This window comes from Triplophysa rosa, linkage group LG2, assembly GCF_024868665.1.
Source record: "Triplophysa rosa linkage group LG2, Trosa_1v2, whole genome shotgun sequence".
NCBI lineage: Eukaryota > Metazoa > Chordata > Actinopteri > Cypriniformes > Nemacheilidae > Triplophysa > Triplophysa rosa.
In genome coordinates this window covers 2,257,086-2,277,984 of record NC_079891.1, presented here as the reverse complement: position 1 = coordinate 2,277,984, position 20,899 = coordinate 2,257,086, and the positions used below count along the sequence as shown (strand labels likewise).

The 20,899-nt window shown below is 40.2% G+C and overlaps 3 protein-coding genes across 3 annotated transcripts; 1 reads left to right on the top strand and 2 right to left on the bottom strand.

Moving 5' to 3' along the window:
- Positions 1-1,744: 1,744 nt before the first annotated feature.
- On the bottom strand, positions 1,745-7,368 carry mepcea (methylphosphate capping enzyme a). The gene is made up of 5 exons (XM_057326893.1): positions 6,934-7,368; positions 4,501-6,334; positions 3,339-3,557; positions 2,947-3,070; positions 1,745-2,838 (listed from the first exon to the last, which is right to left on the bottom strand). Exons 2-5 carry the CDS (start codon positions 6,301-6,303, stop codon positions 2,786-2,788), a joined length of 2,199 nt encoding a protein of 732 aa, XP_057182876.1. The 5' UTR covers positions 6,304-6,334; positions 6,934-7,368; the 3' UTR covers positions 1,745-2,785.
- Positions 7,369-11,159: 3,791 nt separating this feature from the next.
- Positions 11,160-13,052, bottom strand: her1 (hairy-related 1). The gene is made up of 4 exons (XM_057319376.1): positions 13,008-13,052; positions 12,805-12,900; positions 12,588-12,681; positions 11,160-12,073 (listed from the first exon to the last, which is right to left on the bottom strand). Exons 1-4 carry the CDS (start codon positions 13,050-13,052, stop codon positions 11,328-11,330), a joined length of 981 nt encoding a protein of 326 aa, XP_057175359.1. The 3' UTR covers positions 11,160-11,327.
- Positions 13,053-19,117: 6,065 nt separating this feature from the next.
- her7 (hairy and enhancer of split related-7) lies at positions 19,118-20,519 on the top strand. The gene is made up of 3 exons (XM_057324690.1): positions 19,118-19,308; positions 19,420-19,515; positions 19,654-20,519. The coding sequence occupies exons 1-3, from the start codon at positions 19,264-19,266 to the stop codon at positions 20,170-20,172; spliced, it is 660 nt and encodes a 219-aa protein (XP_057180673.1). The 5' UTR covers positions 19,118-19,263; the 3' UTR covers positions 20,173-20,519.
- The last annotated feature ends 380 nt before the right edge of the window (positions 20,520-20,899 follow it).

The following is a 20,899-nucleotide window of genomic DNA, read 5'->3' as shown; positions in this document are numbered from 1 at the left end:
CTAATCAAAAACGCCCTTCAGTCAAAATCAAACGTGCCTCAAATGATCTACAAATCCAAATCTTCAAATTTCAAAATCTATTAAAAAAATGACAAATAGCCTACTACACAGACTACCTTTCTGCCTAGTGAACACTAGTGAGATCAATTCAAAACACTTGCTGCGTCCCAGTTCGCCTATGCCCTTAAAGTATGAACTGTTTATTGCTTTGGAAAAGTATATACATTTTAGTGCGTGGCAAAACTGTATGCACGCACTGGGACATAGTAACGCGAAACGGACCTAGACGACAATGTGATCCTTAACTTCAAAATACAGCTCTTCCTTGCATTTAAGTATTTATTATTTTGTATGTAATGTTTACTGTACACTTACATTTATTAATTTAGCGAAACATCTTTTATTTAATATTATTAATGGAGTGTGGCGTCTCTAAACTCCGCCCTCTCGCGGTGAATTGCGTATAAAATCCACGGATTCAGACTTCGAATTTTCACCGGAAACAGTAGACCATCCGGGTACTTTGAGAATACTCATTTCAGCATACTATGATTTGGGACGTACTAATTCTATTTTCGAATACTATTAAGAAGAGATAGTATGCGAATGAGGACGCAGATACTGTTAAAACCTCTTATTGGGACTCAAGAATGATGTGCCAACTGTATCAGTCGTAGTGTGTTAGCAACCAAAAAAGCTGTAATTTAAACCTTCCGATAAAAGGTCTAGACAAGCCTTAAGAAAATTAACCATGGATTTACTACACTGCTACTACAAATAAAACATGTTTAATTTTCGTAAGGGAAGGGATCTTAAACTTTTGAACGGTGGTGTGTTTATGTATGTATTAAACGCGTTTAAATCTAGTCCAAATAAGCGTAATTGAGTGATACACTCGGTGTATTCTCATCAGTAATCACAATCAAATGTAATTGGTCTATACTGATCTGCGCTGAGAAAAGTAACGGGTATCACGTGATATCCTTCTCTTGACGCCACAGAACTCTTCCAGTTCTTTCTCGTGGCTTATTCGCCACATTGAAGTCGGCATGAAATAAAAAATGATCATTCAAATTGTTTTCACAGTGGTGATGTGTTTTTTTTAGAAATTATTTATCCGTGCACATCATTATTAAAAAAAAAAATAATTTGCCCTTGTAATCTTTAATCAAAAACGTTAACCTCCTCCCCCTCTCCAAACGACCTCTCGAGGGCGCGCCTGCAATGACTGACTGCAAACTGCCATTCAAATCTTTCAACTTTCAATGATCCAATCAGTTCTCGGTGGACGAAATCAAGTCCCTCTCTACATCATTTTTCTCATTTCAGAAGTCGTTTCACTTGTGTATACGGAAAAAAAGACAATCACTGCTTCAGTTTCATGTCGACTTCAAGCACTTGGTTTGTTTCTGCGATGCGTCAACGCCTACGCCATATTGGGGAGGGCAAGAATGACATATGGCCTATGAACTCATACAAATAAAAGGAGGGACTGCGTTTTCTTCGGTACAAAAGGCACAATAACCTTTACAAGGGTTTTAGTGGCTAAGTACTTACGGTCCGTTTTTTCCAGTGTGACACGGCCCCCAGTAGGCCCATCCTCTTGGCTCTATAGCAGCCAGAAATCAATGGTCTTGTCTCAAAGCAGACAAGAGATGTGTTTAGCTAAGAGAATGAAAATATGATGAGGTATGGGTTATAACTACATGAAAAGAAAAAACAGACCAACAAGACAATCTCATGTTATTTTGCAGTTTATTTAGTTTTCAATTGCTTTGAAACGGTCCTTTGAATGAAAAAGGACTTATTTTAGAGATCCATCAAGTTTACAAACACACGAGATCAATTTGACCTCGGTTTAGTGCAAACTTTCAACAAGGCGTCATACCTCGGTGACACGAACAAACAATTTTACAAAATTGTGATGAATTCAACATCTATTCTGGTTAAACATTTTTAATTGACAAATCAGTCAAGATAAAATATAAGATTCATTATCGTTTCCTGACACACCACTACAAAAAGTCATCACACACTTCCGAGAGCTGGACTTTTTATTGGGGACAACACACTTCAACCTCAAAACTCCCAAAGACCAAATTATTTTCTGTTTAGACCTAAAATATAATGATTGAAGAGCTACTGGCAGTTTATTAAAAGTGGCAGCCATCAATCTGGCTCCAAAACGGATGCTGAAAAGACTGATGTTAAAATTGTGAAAAGCTTTTCTATGTAAAAATGAAAACTGCTATCTATATTAAAAGCAATGTTTTTTTTTCTTGAAGAAAAATCAAGTCCATGGCAACAACAGAAGAAACCAGAGCTTCGTGTGAACTTTTTGGCGAACGTGCAATCTTTTTGAACAAAAAAAACTCAAAACAAATCAATCATAGGCAAACATTACAAATCCCGAATGATCATTTATCTGTTGTGTGCAGATCTTCTTCACACAATTTAACCATTATAACTTGCATTCCACATTAATGACATTTCGTTGATTTTTTTTCCTACGCAGGACTTTAATTTGAGAGAAACCAGTAACACCAGCTGACTGTAATAGAGAAGGCCTCATCTTCAGCAGAACCATTGGAAACATCACAGAGGATTTCCTTTTAATGGCAGGGGAGAGAAATTTAGTCTCAGCACCAGTGAGTTTCCATCAAAAATCCAAATACTGAACGTGTCAAATTCAGTTCTAGTCTTATCCCAATTTCAAAGAAATGAATTATCCAAAGTTCCAGTGGTTTTAAATGCTGGTCTAAGCTGGTGGTCTAAACTGGCTGTGTCACTTCTGAGGTGAGGGTCCTTTGTGAAAAAGGTAGATTGGTCTCTGAAAACCTAAGACAAAAGTAGAAAAGAGTGAGAAATACACACAAACGCTACAAAAACATCAGTTTCATTATCAAAATACAATTTGAAGCACAAGTGGCATTCCAAAACACTGACCTCTAGATAAATTCTGTGGAGTTCCGATGAGCTCATAACTGTTGAAGCCCACCTCAGCAGTCAGGAAAGAGGAGAACTGGTCCGGTTTTAACCGAATGCTATGGTAATTTTTACCGATGACCTCCTGGAAATGAAAACAACAATAAAATCAGTGCGTTAATGCAAAATGATACATTTTGGATGAGCCTGACCTCAACATGCAGTAATTTAAAAACTGTTAAGTGATGCATGTGGTCAAAATCAGAGCCCCGCCTCCCCACAATAATATCCAATCACAAGCAGCCACTGGAAATGCATTTGAGATGCGTGCTAACAGCAGGTATAAAGGTCAAACGTCTCAGCTGACCGCTTGTGATTGCATCACTCAACATGGATGTTACTAGCACACGTACAGTGAGTTTCTTTCTCTTGCTGTAAGAGTTCCAGGGCTGAGGCTCCAGGATGAAGAGTCCCCCCGGCCTCAGGTGTCTGTAAATCCTGTGGAAGAGCCGCTTGAGTCCCGCATCACCCCAGTTCAGGTGGACCCACTTTGTCACGCTCAAACACAGGATGACATCATACTCCTCCTTTTGTGTCAGTAGCAGCGAGTCGCTCTCCAGCACATAATTCCCCTGTGAAGTGAGACAGAGACAAAGAATCAGGAAACTGATGTCTGAAAATGTGCATTTGCACAGACCCCTATTGAGTCACACACAAGAAAAAATGTTTGTGCTTGCCCATGCAAGCTGAGAGTGAATGTCGAAACATCACTTTGCAGGTAGTAAGGTGTGATTTTTCATGTGTTGCTACGTTGCTATCTGATCTTGTTTTCTTTGCAGTATTTGAGGTCTGAAAAACTACAGAGCATCTTTTCTGTTATTTTCACCTGTTTCTCCAGCTTTCACTTTATGCAAATAAATGCTAATAGAAACTATGTATTTATTTGAAATTTAGGAGAAATATTGTTAGTAGTTTACAGAATGAAACAAAAAAAATAATTTCACCTAAACACATACTGTACCTACACATAGTAAATTCAGAAAAACTGAAAATCATTTTGAAATATCATTTTTCCTGCGGCTGTATAAACAAATTTGAGACGGATTTTTTGCTCAAATGTACTTGTATGAATAAGCACACATGCAGGAGGTCAAGCAGAGTGTAATCTGACAAAAGATGAAAGTTTGCGATCACAAAAACTAACAGTAAGCAGACGTTTATCTTCATTCTGCAAACTAGTGACTGGGTATCTACATTACTTCATTTATACAGTTTTTTATTATTATAACACATTTTTGGCACACCTCTGTGATCAAAGCAGGCTTTATAAGGTTCAGCTCCTAAAATGGATGACAGACCCGCATGCATCTGTTGCATAATGAGTTGCATTCATTACACGGATTGTTTTTCAGTTCTTTTTTTCTCTATTACACACCCTGCATGAGTACAGCAAGAATTACACACTATCGCATATTCGTTGTGGAATGTTTTGTAGATCACATATTGCATTTTGCACATTGATGTTTACATTGTAACGCGTGTTATGAAGGTGAACTCAAACGCTCTTGGTTTTACCTTGACAAAGGTGATGTTGGCAGGGAAATCTCCAGGAGGGAGACTGTTTGCGCTCATCTCAGGCAAAGGGGGGGCAGCTATGGGTCCTCTTGAGATCCTGAGCGACACTGGGAACGAATTCTTCACATCAGGGAGGCCTACACATTCCCCATCCTCCATTTTCCCACTCTCACCTTTCCGATCGTCATCTGTGGACATGTTCTCCGCGTCACTCCCTTTTCTCTCCTTGCTTTTTTCAGCCACTTCCATCGCTACGTGTTCATCTTTCGGAGCACACTTCTCTTCATCTCTCTCCTCCCTCTTGCTTTTCTCTCCAGCTACATCCTTCTCTTCTTCCCTCTCTCCATTTTCCCCTGAACGTCGGGCCTGCTGCGTGTGGACTACGGAGAGGTAATGGCGTATGTTTTGTCGGGCGGCGTGTATCAGCGATCCGTCGATATCCAGACCCACGATTCGTGCAGGGCGCCAGTTCTTGGCGATGGACAGCGTCACATGGCCGGTGTTGCAGCCCAGATCTAACACGGCCTTCCCCCGGAACCACTCTGGTTTGAAAACACAGATTCGATGGTCGTCACTCAGCCCCGGATTACGATAACCGTAGTATTTGTTATAGTTGCCGTACTGAAACTTCTTTTTCTGCTGCTGCTGGTTGTTGTTGTACTGTGACCTGCAATGGTTTGGATTGGGCCTGTCGGCACCTCCAGAGGCACGGCCCGTTCCTGCGGCTTGAAAGGACTGAGAATATCTCCCGGAGCTTCTTGCCCCATATGAACAATCTGTATCCATTCGGCCGCCGGGACGCTTGCGTTTGCGCTGTCTGTTTGATGAAGGGTTGGTGGGGTTTGTGGATGGCTGTGCTGTCGAGGCATCATTGGTAGGTGGAACGCTCCCCCTTTTGTCTTTCACGTCGTCACCATTTGTGGTTGAATTGGGCTTGTTTGAACTCTGTGCCTCAGGAGTGGAGCTCAAAAGTGTTTGGTGGTCTTTCAGAGTCTCGGAGTCAAGGCTGTCCACCGCAGTGCCTGACTCGTGTGACGCGGAGAGCGACGTGGCTCCATCAACTTGTGCTGCTGAGCAACCGTTAGTCTCGGAAAACTCAGGCTGCGACACCATTGATTCACTCAAACCTCGTCCTCCTGCTCCGTGGTGCTTGTTCCTATGTCTTCGCCTGCCACCGCTTTTCAGTGGAGACATCAGCAAACTTCTGTCTCTTGTGCTGGGGCAGTTGAGATTGAGGGGGTCTGTGATGTCTCTGGGTATCAGGATCTCTACAGGGTCTCTGTTTTTGGCCGGCAACGGCGAGGACTTGGGGGTCTCCGCATTGAGAGCCCGGTTCACCTCTTCATCCAAAAGGCTGTTGAGGTTGAGCGGGTCAAAAATGTTCCCGCCCAGCAGGAAGTTTGTGGGCAGGACAGAGCTGCTCTCAGAGTTGGCACGGCGTCGTCGTTTACCATAACCGGGGTACTTGAAGCCGGCACTCATAGTGCTACGCCGCTTATTGAGTCTCTGCGTTTGCTGTTTGGACTGCGGGGTACCGTTCTGGGTTTGTGTGGAGAATTCAACCACAAGCAAGCCACTTTCACTCGCCACGCTGTCACCAGCGAATCTCTCCGTGTGCTCGTGTGATGCCTCATTTTCAGTCTCTTTACCATCCACTTTGCAGAGGTGTGTGTGTGTTGTCTTTCCGGGTGAACGGAGGACGTTGGTATCATTTCCAGAGAGTTCGCAGGGCTGATGGGAAGGGGGGTCTGTGTTCCCCTCACACGATAAAACAGTTTCTTTGACAACAGACATCTCTATCATTTTTCAGCTTGGCATTGAAGAGGCCGTGAATCTGAAATAAAAACATAAACAAGTCAGGGCGAATTTGCTCTCCCATTAAAAAACGAATAAATAGTATTCATAAAAAAACGCCTAATGGACTTTTAATGGAACTTCTGACATAATTCCAAAAGATCCTAACTGGAATTTTAGCAACACAAATAAGACAAAGTCCAATAGAATAGTATAGTATTGATTACTGTAAAACCTACCATCAAAAATGGCTTTTAAGAATCAAATATAAAAAACCTGCAGGAATTTCTATATTCTATATTAGTCATAACATGGTCTGTAAACTGTACACACTCCTATAGACTTCCTTTTTAATACTTGGCTTAATACAAACACTTTGATTCATAAAACAAGAATCAATAAATACGATTTAAAAGTAAAATAAAAGTTAACAGTGCAGCGTAGAAACTGTTAAACTGATGTCAGATCCTGCTAACAAGTAGCAAGTAAATGTTGGGTTCTACGTCACCCACCTTTACTGTACGCGTCTTCGTCATTATTGTAATAATTACTTTGTATGACCCCGCCCCCAACACATTAATAATACATTAGACAGCACGATCAACACAAGAAAACAGACGAAAGAAAATAAAGAGGTACCTAAACAGGACCAATGCTCCTCAACACACAGCCCGGGGCTCGAGCGCTCTCTCTCCGCACTCTCTTACAGGTACGCCGCACACTGCTTGCCTCTCTCTCCTGTATTTATAACGTTATACGCAGGACAAAAAACCTACAACAGACTGGCCGGTGTAGCAACTGCTGTCCTCGCACATCCCGCTCTAACGGCGCCGGTGCACGAGCAAGCGCCCGCGCGCGCAGCTGTCCGCTGACATCACGTCCAGAATCAAAATAATAAATTCAGAGGACACGCCCCTTCAAAATAAAGCTTATTCAAATGCAAAAGACTACAGTTTTGGAATATCGTCAAGGCTTTGTGGAGGTACGGATAACAATGAACCTAACAGTTTTGTTTCAATTTATTTATGCTAACTGTTAACTACCGAGCGCATTGACTGAACTTACTAAACGATTGCAGCGTCTCACTGTGAGAAACGGGGCTTTCGGCGGAATTTATACGCTTAGCGTCCGATGACGCCGCGATTAGCAGCTGATACAGCCAATAAGACGCTGATGTTTGGGAAACGGTTGCATTACTGTCCAATGAGATAAGCTTTGAGGTGGGATTACCCTAGTTTTTATTTTTTTAGGTGCCCTAAGCAGGCGCCTGCGTTAAAAAGTCAACTTTGTTAACAGGTTGCAGCAACGCATGAATTGTGGACGGACGTCGTAAAAAACACCAGTATATTATGTATGTTTTATTTCACCTCATTACAATAATAGCATAGTTTTGTACATATGCGCTTTCGGCTCACGTGTTACACACTTACGCTCAGGCAACCACAAAAGCCCTCCGCAGCTTTTCTTTCCACAGGCCAGCATGTAAATAAATGTGTTTTTCGACGCTTGATGAACAGAAAGAGTTATAAAATCTGCCTCCCCGTAGGAGAACTAACGAGTCGTCTTGCATTTGTTGCATTATTTTTCAGATTGCTTCTGTTTTGGTTTTTTATTGACAACCGAAGCTGCCAGTTCCTACCCCCGCGTGTTTCGTCCGCTGGTATTTGTAGTTTTAGTATGTAGGGTATTTTTGACTACAACTGGCTTGCGCAGTCTACAAATCTTCGAACATTAACCACGACTGCGTTTGACGAAAGACGATGTGAACGTTCTTGAGAAGTAACACATGCTACATATTAGACAAATAACACGACACCTAAAAATGAATCATGTTACTGCGACATTTTAAAATTTGACTCGTTCTGTTTGGAGGGGAAACAATTTAAAACACCCATGCATAATCTTCTTGTCCAGCAGAGGGCAGTGCATCATTGCTCATAAATTGAGCACTAACAACAGACGTATTCGGCATACTCCATATTATTATTGCTGGCAAGCGTCATCCATTCCTTTATTTATTTCTTTGTCTTATAAAACTTACAAATGTCGTATTATTACATTACATCGCCGTTTATTAACTAATAGACTACATGGATTGTACTGTAACACAGGGACGTGTACAGACATTTTGAGGGACAGGGGGTCAAATGGAAAAAAGGTCACTTCTCATATTTGTTTACATTTTTTCTAAACAAAATGTTAAATATATTAAAACAACTGTTTTTATAAATCCCTCACACTCACCCAATTGTTTCATGTTCTTTCGTTTTTCAACAATGTCTACAAAATAATAAGTTCACAAAGAGACCATGGTCTTCTTTAGAATTCACTAATTTTATCACAAGAACAGGCAATAACAAAAGAAGCTAAGCCACAATGTGTATGTTTTCTATGCTAAAGTTTCAAGTAGCCTATATTTAGAATAAATGACTACACAATGGATAAGGACATATTTTCACTAATAATTTGTTTATTTTGCACAAGCCAATAAACAGTCCTAATTATTTTGGTGTTATTGGGACACCAACAATGACCTTCACACTAAACTGAAAAAGGCAGTTGGTGCTAATTTGTTATTTTACAGGACAAAAACCTGCAAAAATAATTAAAACACACTGCAAAAATGATTGACAAAATAAAAAAATACAGCAGCTTAACTAATTATATTATTATTCATATTATTATTGTTGTTATAATTACACTTACTGTACCACGCGCACACACACACACTGATGGTGACAAGAACTTTGTTTCACATTTGAGGGAGGGCTGTTTCAGCATACACAACATATAAAATTGATAGTTATTAGATGAGGAGACCGACATCGAAATGATAAAGTTATTGTTTAAGGCAGGACACTTAGCCTAATGTACAGTTGAATTTTGAGATGTTGGTCTATTCTGCTTTCATGACTTCTTTTGCTCTAATGGAAAGGAAATTTCCAAAATACACATGAAGGTGTTTGTTTTAAGCCTTGTATACCCTCGTCTGTTTGCTTCTGTAGATTTCTTCAGCATTAACCAAAACAGGCTGCATATACTGTATATGCATATTTAAACATAACATTTCAAGGGAAAAGACTCTTGATGTAAGTCACTAATAACTGGAGATATGCTTTAGTTATTTTTTTTTTGCCTATTCATCTCCTATGCAACTATATGCAAGTTAGCACATTTTCATTAATTAACGCCTGATTTGCATATCAATGAGGCGATTCTGATGACGTTATTAATTATACTGTATTCAGCTGTCGTTTCTCCATTAAGTTAGCATGTATGCCAATGACATACTGCCTTTGCTAAACTTTAGCTAACTCATTAGTGATGGATGTTAGCAAAACAATATTTGCGTTTTGTCTTTTGGATAATTAGCTGTGAATTCGAGGCACATGTAGCTAGTCTGCTCATCACCACTCACCTCACCAAGACAACCGCTACTGGAAAGGAGGGAGGGCTTCACTTCTGCGGCTCTCTGCCTGATGTATCAAACAAATGGCGGACACCTGATTATAGTGCACTATATAGGAGATAGGGGATGCATTCAGACACAGTTACTGTGCGCTACACAGCTGTGCTGCGCGTGCGCGCTACGCGCCTGCGTGCAGACGCGGATGGGAGAAAGGCATCGGAACGATTTCCCGACCTGGCCTGATATTTTCTATTTGTTTGACAAGGAAAGCTGTGCGCAAACAGAAACACACACACGCGCGCACACACACATATATTCATTTATGACAAAATACTCCCTAGAAAAAGGGGACTTTCTATCGAGGAAGAAAAAGGACCAGGGCTCAAGCCCCCAAATCCCCCACCCCCTGCACGTGGCTTAACATTCATTTGTCTCTAGGTTAGATCCAAAACATTTTGGAGTTTTTCAGAATTTCTACCCAATAAAGTATTATAGAGCTTGGAACCATTAGACAGGGTTCCCACGTATCATGGAATTTCTGGAATATTGTGGAATTTTAAAAGGTCTATTCCACACATTGAAAGTCAGGGAATTTTATATATTTTTTGTCCAAAATGTCATTTTTCTGTACCGTATTTTTTTTATCGCGTTGTTTCACACGTTTGCGTATTGTTAGCTATTTACAGGACAGTCAGAAAATCGTCTGATAATTCTCAAAATATCCGTCTACACAAGGCTGCCCATTAAATTATATAGACTCAAATTGCGAAATGCAATTTTAGGGCCATTGGCTTAAAACAATACAAACAGAGTTAGTCCTCGTCCTCGCGTTGGGATGAAGGCGCTATTAAATACAGACATTTTAATGGACTAAAACTGTTGCGTTTACAAATACCATTATTACGTGCAGATCAACGCTGACAGCGCTTTATGAAGGACGCAGCTGCGCCATCTGGCGGCTATACGTAGAACTCTCCTGAGTCATATGAACCTCTAGAGACGTATCTTGATTTTAGCTGTCTTGGCATATTTTGATGCTTTTTGTCTCATTTTATATCATTTTATGATCTTGGAGCCCCCTAGTAGTGGACCCTGGTCCCCTGGCTGAGAATTATTATTCAAATCTGTTGATTGATTAGAATGCATTATTAGAATTTTCATATTTTTTCTGTTTATGACTGTGAAGCTGCTTTGAAGCAATCTGTATTGTATAAAGTGCTATTTGTGAACTAACACCATGCAGAAATTCAGTTTGCAAGGGTTCAAACGTTTTATATATACGAATTCAATACCGTTTTAAAAGTAACAAAATTATAGAGCTTTATTAAGTGATAAATGTACAATTAATTTACAAGAGGTAAAAATAAATATATTTACATGATTTGTACACGGTAAAGCACTTCAGACAGGAAAATAGTATGCAGAGAATAACACAAAAGGAATGTGACAGTGGGAATTGAATTACTACAGAGATTGCAGACAACGCCAATAAACAACCAAGTCGGACGTGTTGTGCGTATAGCATAGACCTCAAAGGTTTCTTTCCCACCTTATGCCAGATCTACAGGAATGCAAAGAAGTCCAGCTTCTGTCACAAGTAACTCAGTGATGGTTTCTCTGTATTTTACCATGGCCTCCAGACACGCTGCATCTGGTTCTGGAAAAGAGCTCGCCTCAGAGTCTGGGGTTGGCAGGGTGGAGCTGAGCCTGTGGGCCGCACTGGAGTGGGGGAAACCTGAAGATGAGGTCCTGGGACTACCGGCAGAGCAGGGGGCGAGATGCTAAAAGAGGATGATGATGCTGATGACGAAGAGTCTGTGGAAAGCGGGGAGATGGTGGGAGGGAACACGAAGTGGCAGGGTACGGTGAGATACGTGGGTGAACTGGAGAAGGGTGGAGTACTGCTTGAGTAACAAGGCGACGGTGGAGGGGAGATGGAGTACGGAGGCGAGAGGTAAGGGTGCGTCATGGGTCCAGCTGGATGAGGATGGTGAAGCATAAAGGAATTGGGATACAAACTGTTGGGGTATGAAAATGCCTCTGTGTTTCCTCTCATGGGTGCCATCGCCTGGACGTCTGCCCTGCACGTCAGCTCTGGGCTCGGGATCCAGGGAGGGTGGGCAGCTTTGCTGTAGGAGTCGAGGTGGTGGCACAAGCCCTGGATGAAGTTGTCTCGCTGAGAAGGCTCCACACAGTCGATGAAGTTAGAAAGTCGCGAGGTGCACTCCTTAAAACCGGCCCTGTAGAGGGGATTGGAGGGCATCTGTGCGCTGAAGGGCTCGTGGACTGAGGAGAAGGGTACACGTGGCCTTCCAGAGGGTAAAGCATGAGCGTATGTGTCGTGTGGGTCTGAGTTCTTATTACAATCTCCTGAGATGAGGGATCGGGGTGAAGACAGACGAGGGGAATGAAGAAGTATAAAGAAAAAGGAATAGAATGTTAAAAAAAGAATAAGGGGGGTTACAAGGGTTCGGGTGAGACAGAAGGAGACGTGCAATGTTTTACCATGAATAATTATGGTCGATTGTCGTTATTACAGTTAAAGTGAGGGTTTTGTCAAGAAAAGTTGAGAGGGGAATGAGAGTAATTGAGGCAATAGAGAGATTGTTAAAAGTAGTCAAATGATATTGAGTTATTGAGAATGAGGTACATTTCATGTTAAAATGATCAAAAGTAGAGAAGGGGGAGAGAAAGACAGAAACAAAAAATACATTAGAATCTTCTTTTAAGACATTTTTGTTTTAAGAAAGTAAAATCCGTCAGCATTTAAAGTTAGACACCAATATTGAACATTTTTATTGTTAGATATTAAATTGAAAAATCATTCAAATGTTAAAATCACAAAGCGTTTGTGTCTTATCATAAATTCCGACAGAAAACTTACCCTGACTTTGTCTTGGCTTTTGCGCTTTTTTCTTGATGTATTCCACTGTTAACTCTAGAATCTCAGCTTTCTCCAGTTTGGGGTTTTGAAGTCGCTGTAAAAGTGAACGTACAATGCACACGCTGAAACATTTCTGTTACGTTTTTGTGGTTCGTTTCAAACTCAAAATGCGCTTTTATTTAAGTGTTGCATAAAACGTTTGCATCTCCCATCTTACCGAGTCCAGTGTGTTATCCAGGAGAAGTGTTCTCAGCTCATCTAAACGCTGGTTAATTCTGTCTCTCCGTTTCTTCTCTATAACAGGTTTCAAGATCTAGATGGAGAACGTCATATATTTGTATAGTTCTTAAAACGCTAAGCATTTGTTGAAAAAATAAGTATAATGAATGTCGATTATAGATATTTATCTAGGCTACTCACTCTTTTGGTTCCTCGACGGCTTGCCATTTTTGGAGTAACAATCATGTGTCTGTCTGTCTGTCTGGTTAGCAGCACCAAAGCAGAGCGCTTAAAATAAAGCGTAAAAAAGTCGTTGCACAAAAGTATATTCCAGTTGCTCTTCGTTGCTTGAGTTTTTTCTACTAGTGAGGATAATCACACACACGCGTGCTTATATTGGAGATGGTGACGAGGTGTCAATGACGTGTCCAACCTTATGGTCGTACTCTCCTTATGGCTCTCTGCTTCGGTCTATTAACCTCTTAATATATTCAAAGATAAGAAACTATAAATCGATTATGTTCAATAAATTACTGTTTCCACGGCTTACGAAAGACCTAGCCTATCCAACATGCAATTGCATGTACAGCAGCAGAAAATTGGAAAATTATAACATTGTTCCTAAATGTCCCCAAGTCTTTATTTTAAAAGTGAACTAATTTTAAGTAGTTGAATTGAATAACAAATAATATGGCAATAGAACGCTTATGACTTTATGGACTGGTTTGTATTCTTTATTGCGCCAATAAGTCAATACAGAGGCAGGTAACACGCGCATCCTGTTCAAAGTTCACGACCTCCAAGCACAAGCATTCAATGTGTATAATTTACTTTACTACATATTATACAATGCTACATATTATTTCATCATTTATTTCGAATAGTCGATAACACTTTACATTGAAATGTTATAATGTCCAAATGAGAGGATGCTATTGGTTTAGAATTGTTGTTTGGGCATTTAACACGTTTTAAACCTCCTAAAACCAAAATCAAGGATAACCCAAGTGAGAGTTCAGATTTTCTCGTGGGAACAGAATATTGTCGAACTGCAGATGTGTAAAAACGAACACACTGACACCAGCACCGCGAGACTGGAATACTTTGCAATTGCATTAGATGCGCAATTTTCGCGCGTTGCTTTCGCACCTGCAACCAACAGTCAGCTAGTGCAAGATCGATCGAATACACTCCAAATGCAAAATATCGTCTGGAATTCTATTTCAGTTACTGCTTTCCACAGTTTGAACAGCCTATATGCCATCAGATGTCAGCTCTATCCCAGGTGTGAGAAGGCCTTCATATTGGTTTGTGCCTATAGCAAATAAGCCAAATCTGATTTAATGTCGTCCATGAAAAACATGATTTAAAAAGTTTGGATATTATGTTATGAAGTGTGTCTATGCTGTTACTGCTGGCCATGTGTTGCTTCACTTTTTGACCCCTGAATGGGCACCCTGGCACATACGAAAAATCCCGTGGGAAAGCTTAGTGTTATGTGGAGCAGAGTGATGACACGCTCACCCACGCTCATAATTCCGTTAGTATTATGATGCTTGTAACACGTCTGTTTAACAGTGAACGTTGAACGCGAGGTCTGTCGTGGACAAAAGGTGGTGATGGGGAGGGGGAGTCAAGGTCTTCACCTCAGAGATTGAATTGAGATTAAAATATGCATGCTTTTGTCGTAATAAACTGAAAAACAGTTATAATTTGGGTCACAATGAGGTGCACGACTGGAGTAGGTAAAGCAATGCGTTACAGCGCATAGATTGGTTCGATTCATACAGGCTATACTGAAGGTTAAAGTATCTGCCACATGCATAAATATTAATTAGCAGAGGAACAACACAAGCCTACCTAAAACATAATTTGTCATTTTATTACAAATCTAAATCATCTAAATAATAAAAATAACGTTTTTGTGATTTTTACATTAACGGAATATAAATCAGAAACCATCATTTAAAGTTGCGTTGTAGAGAACAAATAAAGTGTTTGCGTAATTCACAATAATGTTTAACTTATGGTTCAAGCCATAACACGTTTCTCCACTGTCGCATTTCATCACATGTAAAACTTTACCTGCTGGACCAATGCTGGACAAAAGGGCACGTGGAAAACTTTGGCACTTGAGCGCCTGTTACGCACAGGTGTGAAACAGACACGCTTAACATTTTTCAGAGCAGAGTGTGAGCACGTGTCGCGTGTGCCGGTGTAGTTACTGCTGGGTAAATAAAATGACCCACTGCGTATATGATCGATTAAAAATATAATTATATTCAAAATAGTATTATTTAACATCTTAAACTGACAATTTTACAGCTGGAGCTTTACAGTATGAGGGTGTATCCTTCTTTTAGTAGACGTTTTTAAACAATAACCTAACATTAATTCAAATAATATGTAAATAAACCCCACCATGTGGCAAGTAAAAAATGGAAAGAACATTTTTCTCGTTTGAACATTAAACGAGAATGTTAAACGTAAAATGTAACATTTTCAGAACTAAAAAAGGTCAATTGTCTCAGTACAAACTACAAACTTAATTTTAGACCATCTCTAAAAGCCACTTCAGATATGAAAGTCGGGCATTATGATAAATGGAAAGGCATTGTACTGTAGACGATTATAACAACTATTTTCCACATTCTCATGTCACGTGATAGGTTTGGATTTGTTGATGCGCCATATTTTTTAGGCTGAGGCGTCTGCTTTGAAAAGCATTCATAGTTAATAGCAATAGAGATATACTTCTTTACAATTTTATTGATTCCAATATGAAAATGGTACTAGTCCACTAGTTTTTGCAGTTATTAAATAAATATCTAAATTAATTAGTTAGTTAAATTACAACAAAAGAATAATAAAAAATAAATGGTCGAATAAATTGATTATTAACAGTAAAAAAATAAGTAAAATTCTGGAAGCCAGCTAGGGGTATATTTTCAACAACACACAATATTAAGAATAAGAACCAATAGAATGTAAACTTCTGAGCATGCGCATTCCTGTCAATTAAGTCTTGTGATAAAGTATGTAAACATTTGTCATGTGAAGAAGCTTATTCAAGGCTGTACTAAACTAAAAACAAAATGTATTTTGTTCCATTTTTTGCATTTAGTTGTTTATGTCGTTATTTGTGAGTAATTAATACCTATATATGAATTGCCCTGGGAGGCACGGGTAACTGAGAGGGTCTACAATTCCCGTGGGAAACTTTAACTATTTGGCTGAAAAGTGATGAAACACACATCCTTCTCTGCGTGGTTCTATTCTTATAATGGCCCATTTGACACATCTTGTTAACACCGAACGTGTGGCTGAACCAGTGTCATGTGTTCCAGTCTGAACAAACGTGTGTGTTGAGTCATTGGTCGTACGCCCCTTATTGGCTTGTAGTGAGGAAAATAATTGACCAATAAACTTAATGCGTTGTATAAAATGTATCTTTTCTGTATAGTGCTTTAAATAAGACGTCAAACATTCGTGCACCGTGCTTCTCTGTGAATGAACTTAAATAAGAAACACCAGAATATCACCAAGACTTCTCACACTTGTGACTTGTCTGTGAAAATACGTTTGCAATGAAATGCCAATTTATTTCCAAGAGTTTTGCGCGTTGGGACATGGCTGTGTTGGACTTTTTTGGGGAGGCCTATATCCCATGCGCATATTTTAACATCCTTTATAAATTCGTCTATAGCCTTACCAACAGGTACTTTCAGAAGTGCTATGATGGGAACCAGTATTTAACCACACTCTCTCAGCATCACGGACCGTCTAGACACCTCAGATTTTTTATTACCTGTCAAATTTTGTACATTATCAACAAAGTAGAGAAGGTTCCCACGACACTTCCCATGTTAACACTAGTGCGCACAGGACAATGCATGCATGCGTTCACATATAGTCTCCATTTTTATCACTTAGGTGGTATTTGTGATTGGCCATTATAGACAGTCGTCCATCGGGTTATTATTTTATCCAGAGTAAATTATGGGGACGCAATTTCTTTCAAATAAGTTTGAGCGTCCATGGACGAAAGTTTGTTCTTTCTCTTTCTGTTTCTGTTTTTTTTCAGGTTTCACTCAAAGATGCTTACTTGATTTGCACACGAAAGACTTTGAGATGAAAGCAAATGGCACGCGTATACAACTGAAGTGTGAGATGATGTGCTCGCATTTGAATAAGAATGTGTCAGGTGAGACAAGTCTGTCTGGTAATATTGGCATAATGTTCCTATTTGCATTGCGCACAGCTATTAGAATAAATGTTAAACAAAAAAAGAGCAATAAATCATTTCATTGGCCATTTAAGCCAGGGCAAATTTTTAAATAAATACGCCGATGACTGCCTTCAACCCCGAGTCATCGCCTAGCTGTATAAACACATTTGTAAGCGGATAAAAGAAGAAAACCATGACCAAGTTACTTTTACAAAATGTCCACGCCCCATGATTGTTTGCCTGAATAGAGAATAACCTCTATAGCCACAATCTTTCTGGAATGTCACACAACTGACGGGTCTAAATATGTAAATATTTTACGTTTGCCAATATATGCAGGTATACTCAAGAGTGTTACGATGGGAACCAGTTATTAAGCTCGCTCTCAGTAACATTGTGCGCTTACACCTCATAAGGAGCAACACCTTTGCTCATTTTATTACCTGTCAGAATTTGTACATGATCCAGAGCGCACAGACCGTTCCCACGCTCCTCTCCAATAAACACATGAGTGTATGGGAAAATGCAGCCTGCGTTCACGTACAGCCACTATTTTTATCACTTTGGTGGTAGGAGTGATTATTTATGTAACTGTGGGCCATGAGGTCACGAAGTCAGGGAGTACCTTAATTTCGTTTCTGAAACTGTGTTGTGCTGCCTTTCAATTGCCTGCGCTTCATTGCCATGGGATTTGGCAATGGTCAGAACTTGTTTTTCGAAAGAATAAAATCCCTCTCTCAACTTGACAGAACTTTTGAATGATTGACAAAGGCCTCGAACATGACATGTTATTGGTTATTATAGGGGTTTAATATAGCAGCTGATTTCATTGCACCAAATGGTTAAGAGGTCAACCTTTTCGTGCTTCTTATGTTTAAGATTTACATTTCCAACATATGGACAACTTAATCATAAAAGATTAAGTGGGAAATATATCCAGGTTAGGCACGTGGTAACCCATGGTAATGATCTTAGTCTGGTGGAATAACTTGTGTAGTATTTTTAGTTCATTTTTTATCTCCTAAAAGGACTAGTGTACTTTGCAGTTCATGGAAAAGGCTTAACATTAGCTTATTGTCTTGTCTGAAATATCCTCTTTTTGTGAAATGGCCGCGCTTTCGTATGCGCACACGGCGACTATGTCCGCACGCGCGACCATCATTCACACAAGCAAGATTGCCACGCGCCCAGCCGAATGGCAATGAGGTGTCAATACCTTACCTTCCCCCCTGATGGTTAACAACACCCTTTATTTTACCCAAATGTCTCTCTGCGCCTTTTGACTAAAACAAGCAAATGTCACAAGGAAAGATATTACAAAAACCCATGGTATTTTTCAACAACTGTCTGATTTCCCTTATTTTCGGCAAGCTAGACTTATACTGCTTATACAATAATAAGTCATTGCACCTATAATAGCAACATTTATTTGATGAAAATTGCTTAATCCTGTGATTATGGTAAAAAGCTGCAACGCACACTTGTGACCTCACATTTAATATTCACGTTAATGCTGAACGAAAAGGTACACATAAGACACGGATATAATAAAACACTGCCATGCTGGTAAAATAGCAGCACACCCCTTGTTATTATTATAATGTGGTCGGTCTTACCATGCGGCGACGCGTGCGTGGGCTTTTGATATATGCACAATGTCTCACCTTTCTCATGCACGCGTGCCCACGGAAGTCGAGGTGTCAACGCGTGCGCCCTCAAACCTTTTGATCTGAGGCTGCTTGAATGTCTTCAACCAATTCGAGGTTTATAATATGGACTAAATACAGATCAAACGCGTCTTACAAAATAGTCGTAGCTTTCTACTTGTTAACATAACAAATGTCATGCTAGTATAGGCTATACACCAGTACTTCATTTATAGTTCTACCTCATATGACGCATTTAACTCGCGTTATGTCCCTGTATAACATTCATTGACTGTTATAATGTAATATTATTATGACAAATATCTTTTCACTGTTTTTGTTTTATATAGGAACACTGGGCATGGGACTTTAGGGATTGGCCTGTGGTAAACAATGGGCGCGGCTTGTGACGTCAGTGCCCGAAAGGACGTAAATACCCGTGGTCTACCTCAGACTTGTGTCTCACGATTGTCTGCAAACTGCAAGAAGAGATCTGTCCCAGCATACCTGACTGGAAACAACACGTGGATTTTATTGGATTGTATCATTTCTGATATACATTATTCTTTGGAGTACATGCGGAATGAAAATCCTTGGAGAGACTGAACACATCAAAATGGACAGAAAGGTAATCATGCATTCCTGTTTATAAATCTAAATGACAAATACCGACTGCATGCATGCTTTCATATGTTAGTATTGTCCACTGACGTTACTTTCTCACATTTGTTTTCCACAGCTGTTAAAGCCACAGGTAGAAAGACGAAGGAGAGAGAGAATGAATCGGAGTCTGGAGAACCTGAGAGCTTTGCTTCTGCAAGGACCTGAGCACACTGTAAGCAAGAAATCCTTTCTTGACCTCACACATTTCATGTCATTTGGAAGAATGTTCTCCAAATATCTGTTCATGCTGTCTGCTGTGTCTGAATATGTTTGGAGCTTGGTCTGAATTCTCCTTTTTCTGTCATTGCAGAACCCCAATCAAAGAAGGCTAGAGAAAGCAGAGATCCTGGAATACACCGTCCTCTTTTTGCAGAACTCAGTTGCTAAGAAAGCGAAGGATGAAGAAGAAAAAGAAAAGTGTAAGTTTATGGACGGCTTCTCTACGTGTCTTGAAAAAGCTGCTGGTTTTCTGTCCGATGAAGGTGAGGCTCGTGGGCTCCAGGGTTCGGTCACAGCCACACTGTGCCAACGGCTGACGCAGCCCTGTGTGCCGGCCCACGTCAGACTGCCTGTCAAACTCCAGAGCTCCTCCAGAATGAAGGTTCCAGAGTCACATGCACAGCAGCATCATCGGCGGCGGCAGACACTTGTCTCCAAACAAGGACTTTCTGCAGCTTTCAGGAACATTGTGTTACACCACAACAGGGTTCCTCTCAGAAGCACAGAGCCCAATATGCTTCAGTGTCATGAAAACACACATTCAGCAGCCCGGCCGACATCTCAACACCAAGCCCCTGTCAGTCAACCGGTGTGGAGACCTTGGCCTTGAAAGACTTTCAAAGAAATATATAGAGAAAGGGACTCAAAATACTGGGGCTTGTGTAATAATCTCATCCCTAATATAGGATGTAGAGAAACATGTTTATTTCCAAAATGAGTTTATGATGTGACATCATATTGAAAATGTAAAATGTGTACATATGTATGATAAGTGATGGCAATATATTTTTACACAGATGTTTTTTTTTTTGCATGATCTGTATACTGGGTGTATGATCTGTAATGCATAACAGATGTATTTATCTATTTTGCACACTAATTTATTCCTGTCATTCCCTTTATGCTGAAATATATAGTTGTATATTGCAGGGACTGAACCAAGTACATTCCATCATTAAAAGGTTAAAAATTAACCGTGCCTTTGTGTGAGTTTTTTAATATTATATATTTTAGAATGTCACGATTCTCCATTAATATTATTTATACTGATGACAATTTAAAAGGCCAAGCATGTCATGCGCGATTGCGCATTAAGGGCATTTCACAAAGTTTGCCGCACGCGCCAGATATTTACAATAGTCTTTGATCGTGAAAGCCTTTGAAACGCGTCGCGCAGGTGTGAGGAGTCTTTGCGGCGGCACGCTTCCATGCGACTTCTGTTTTCACACCTTTGGCTTCCTCTTCTAGTTTGTCTCTTCGTGCAAATAAATAAATCGTTTGAAACGGCGCCACGTGCCCTGGCACCTTGGAGACATCCGCCTAACCAAAGATGACAC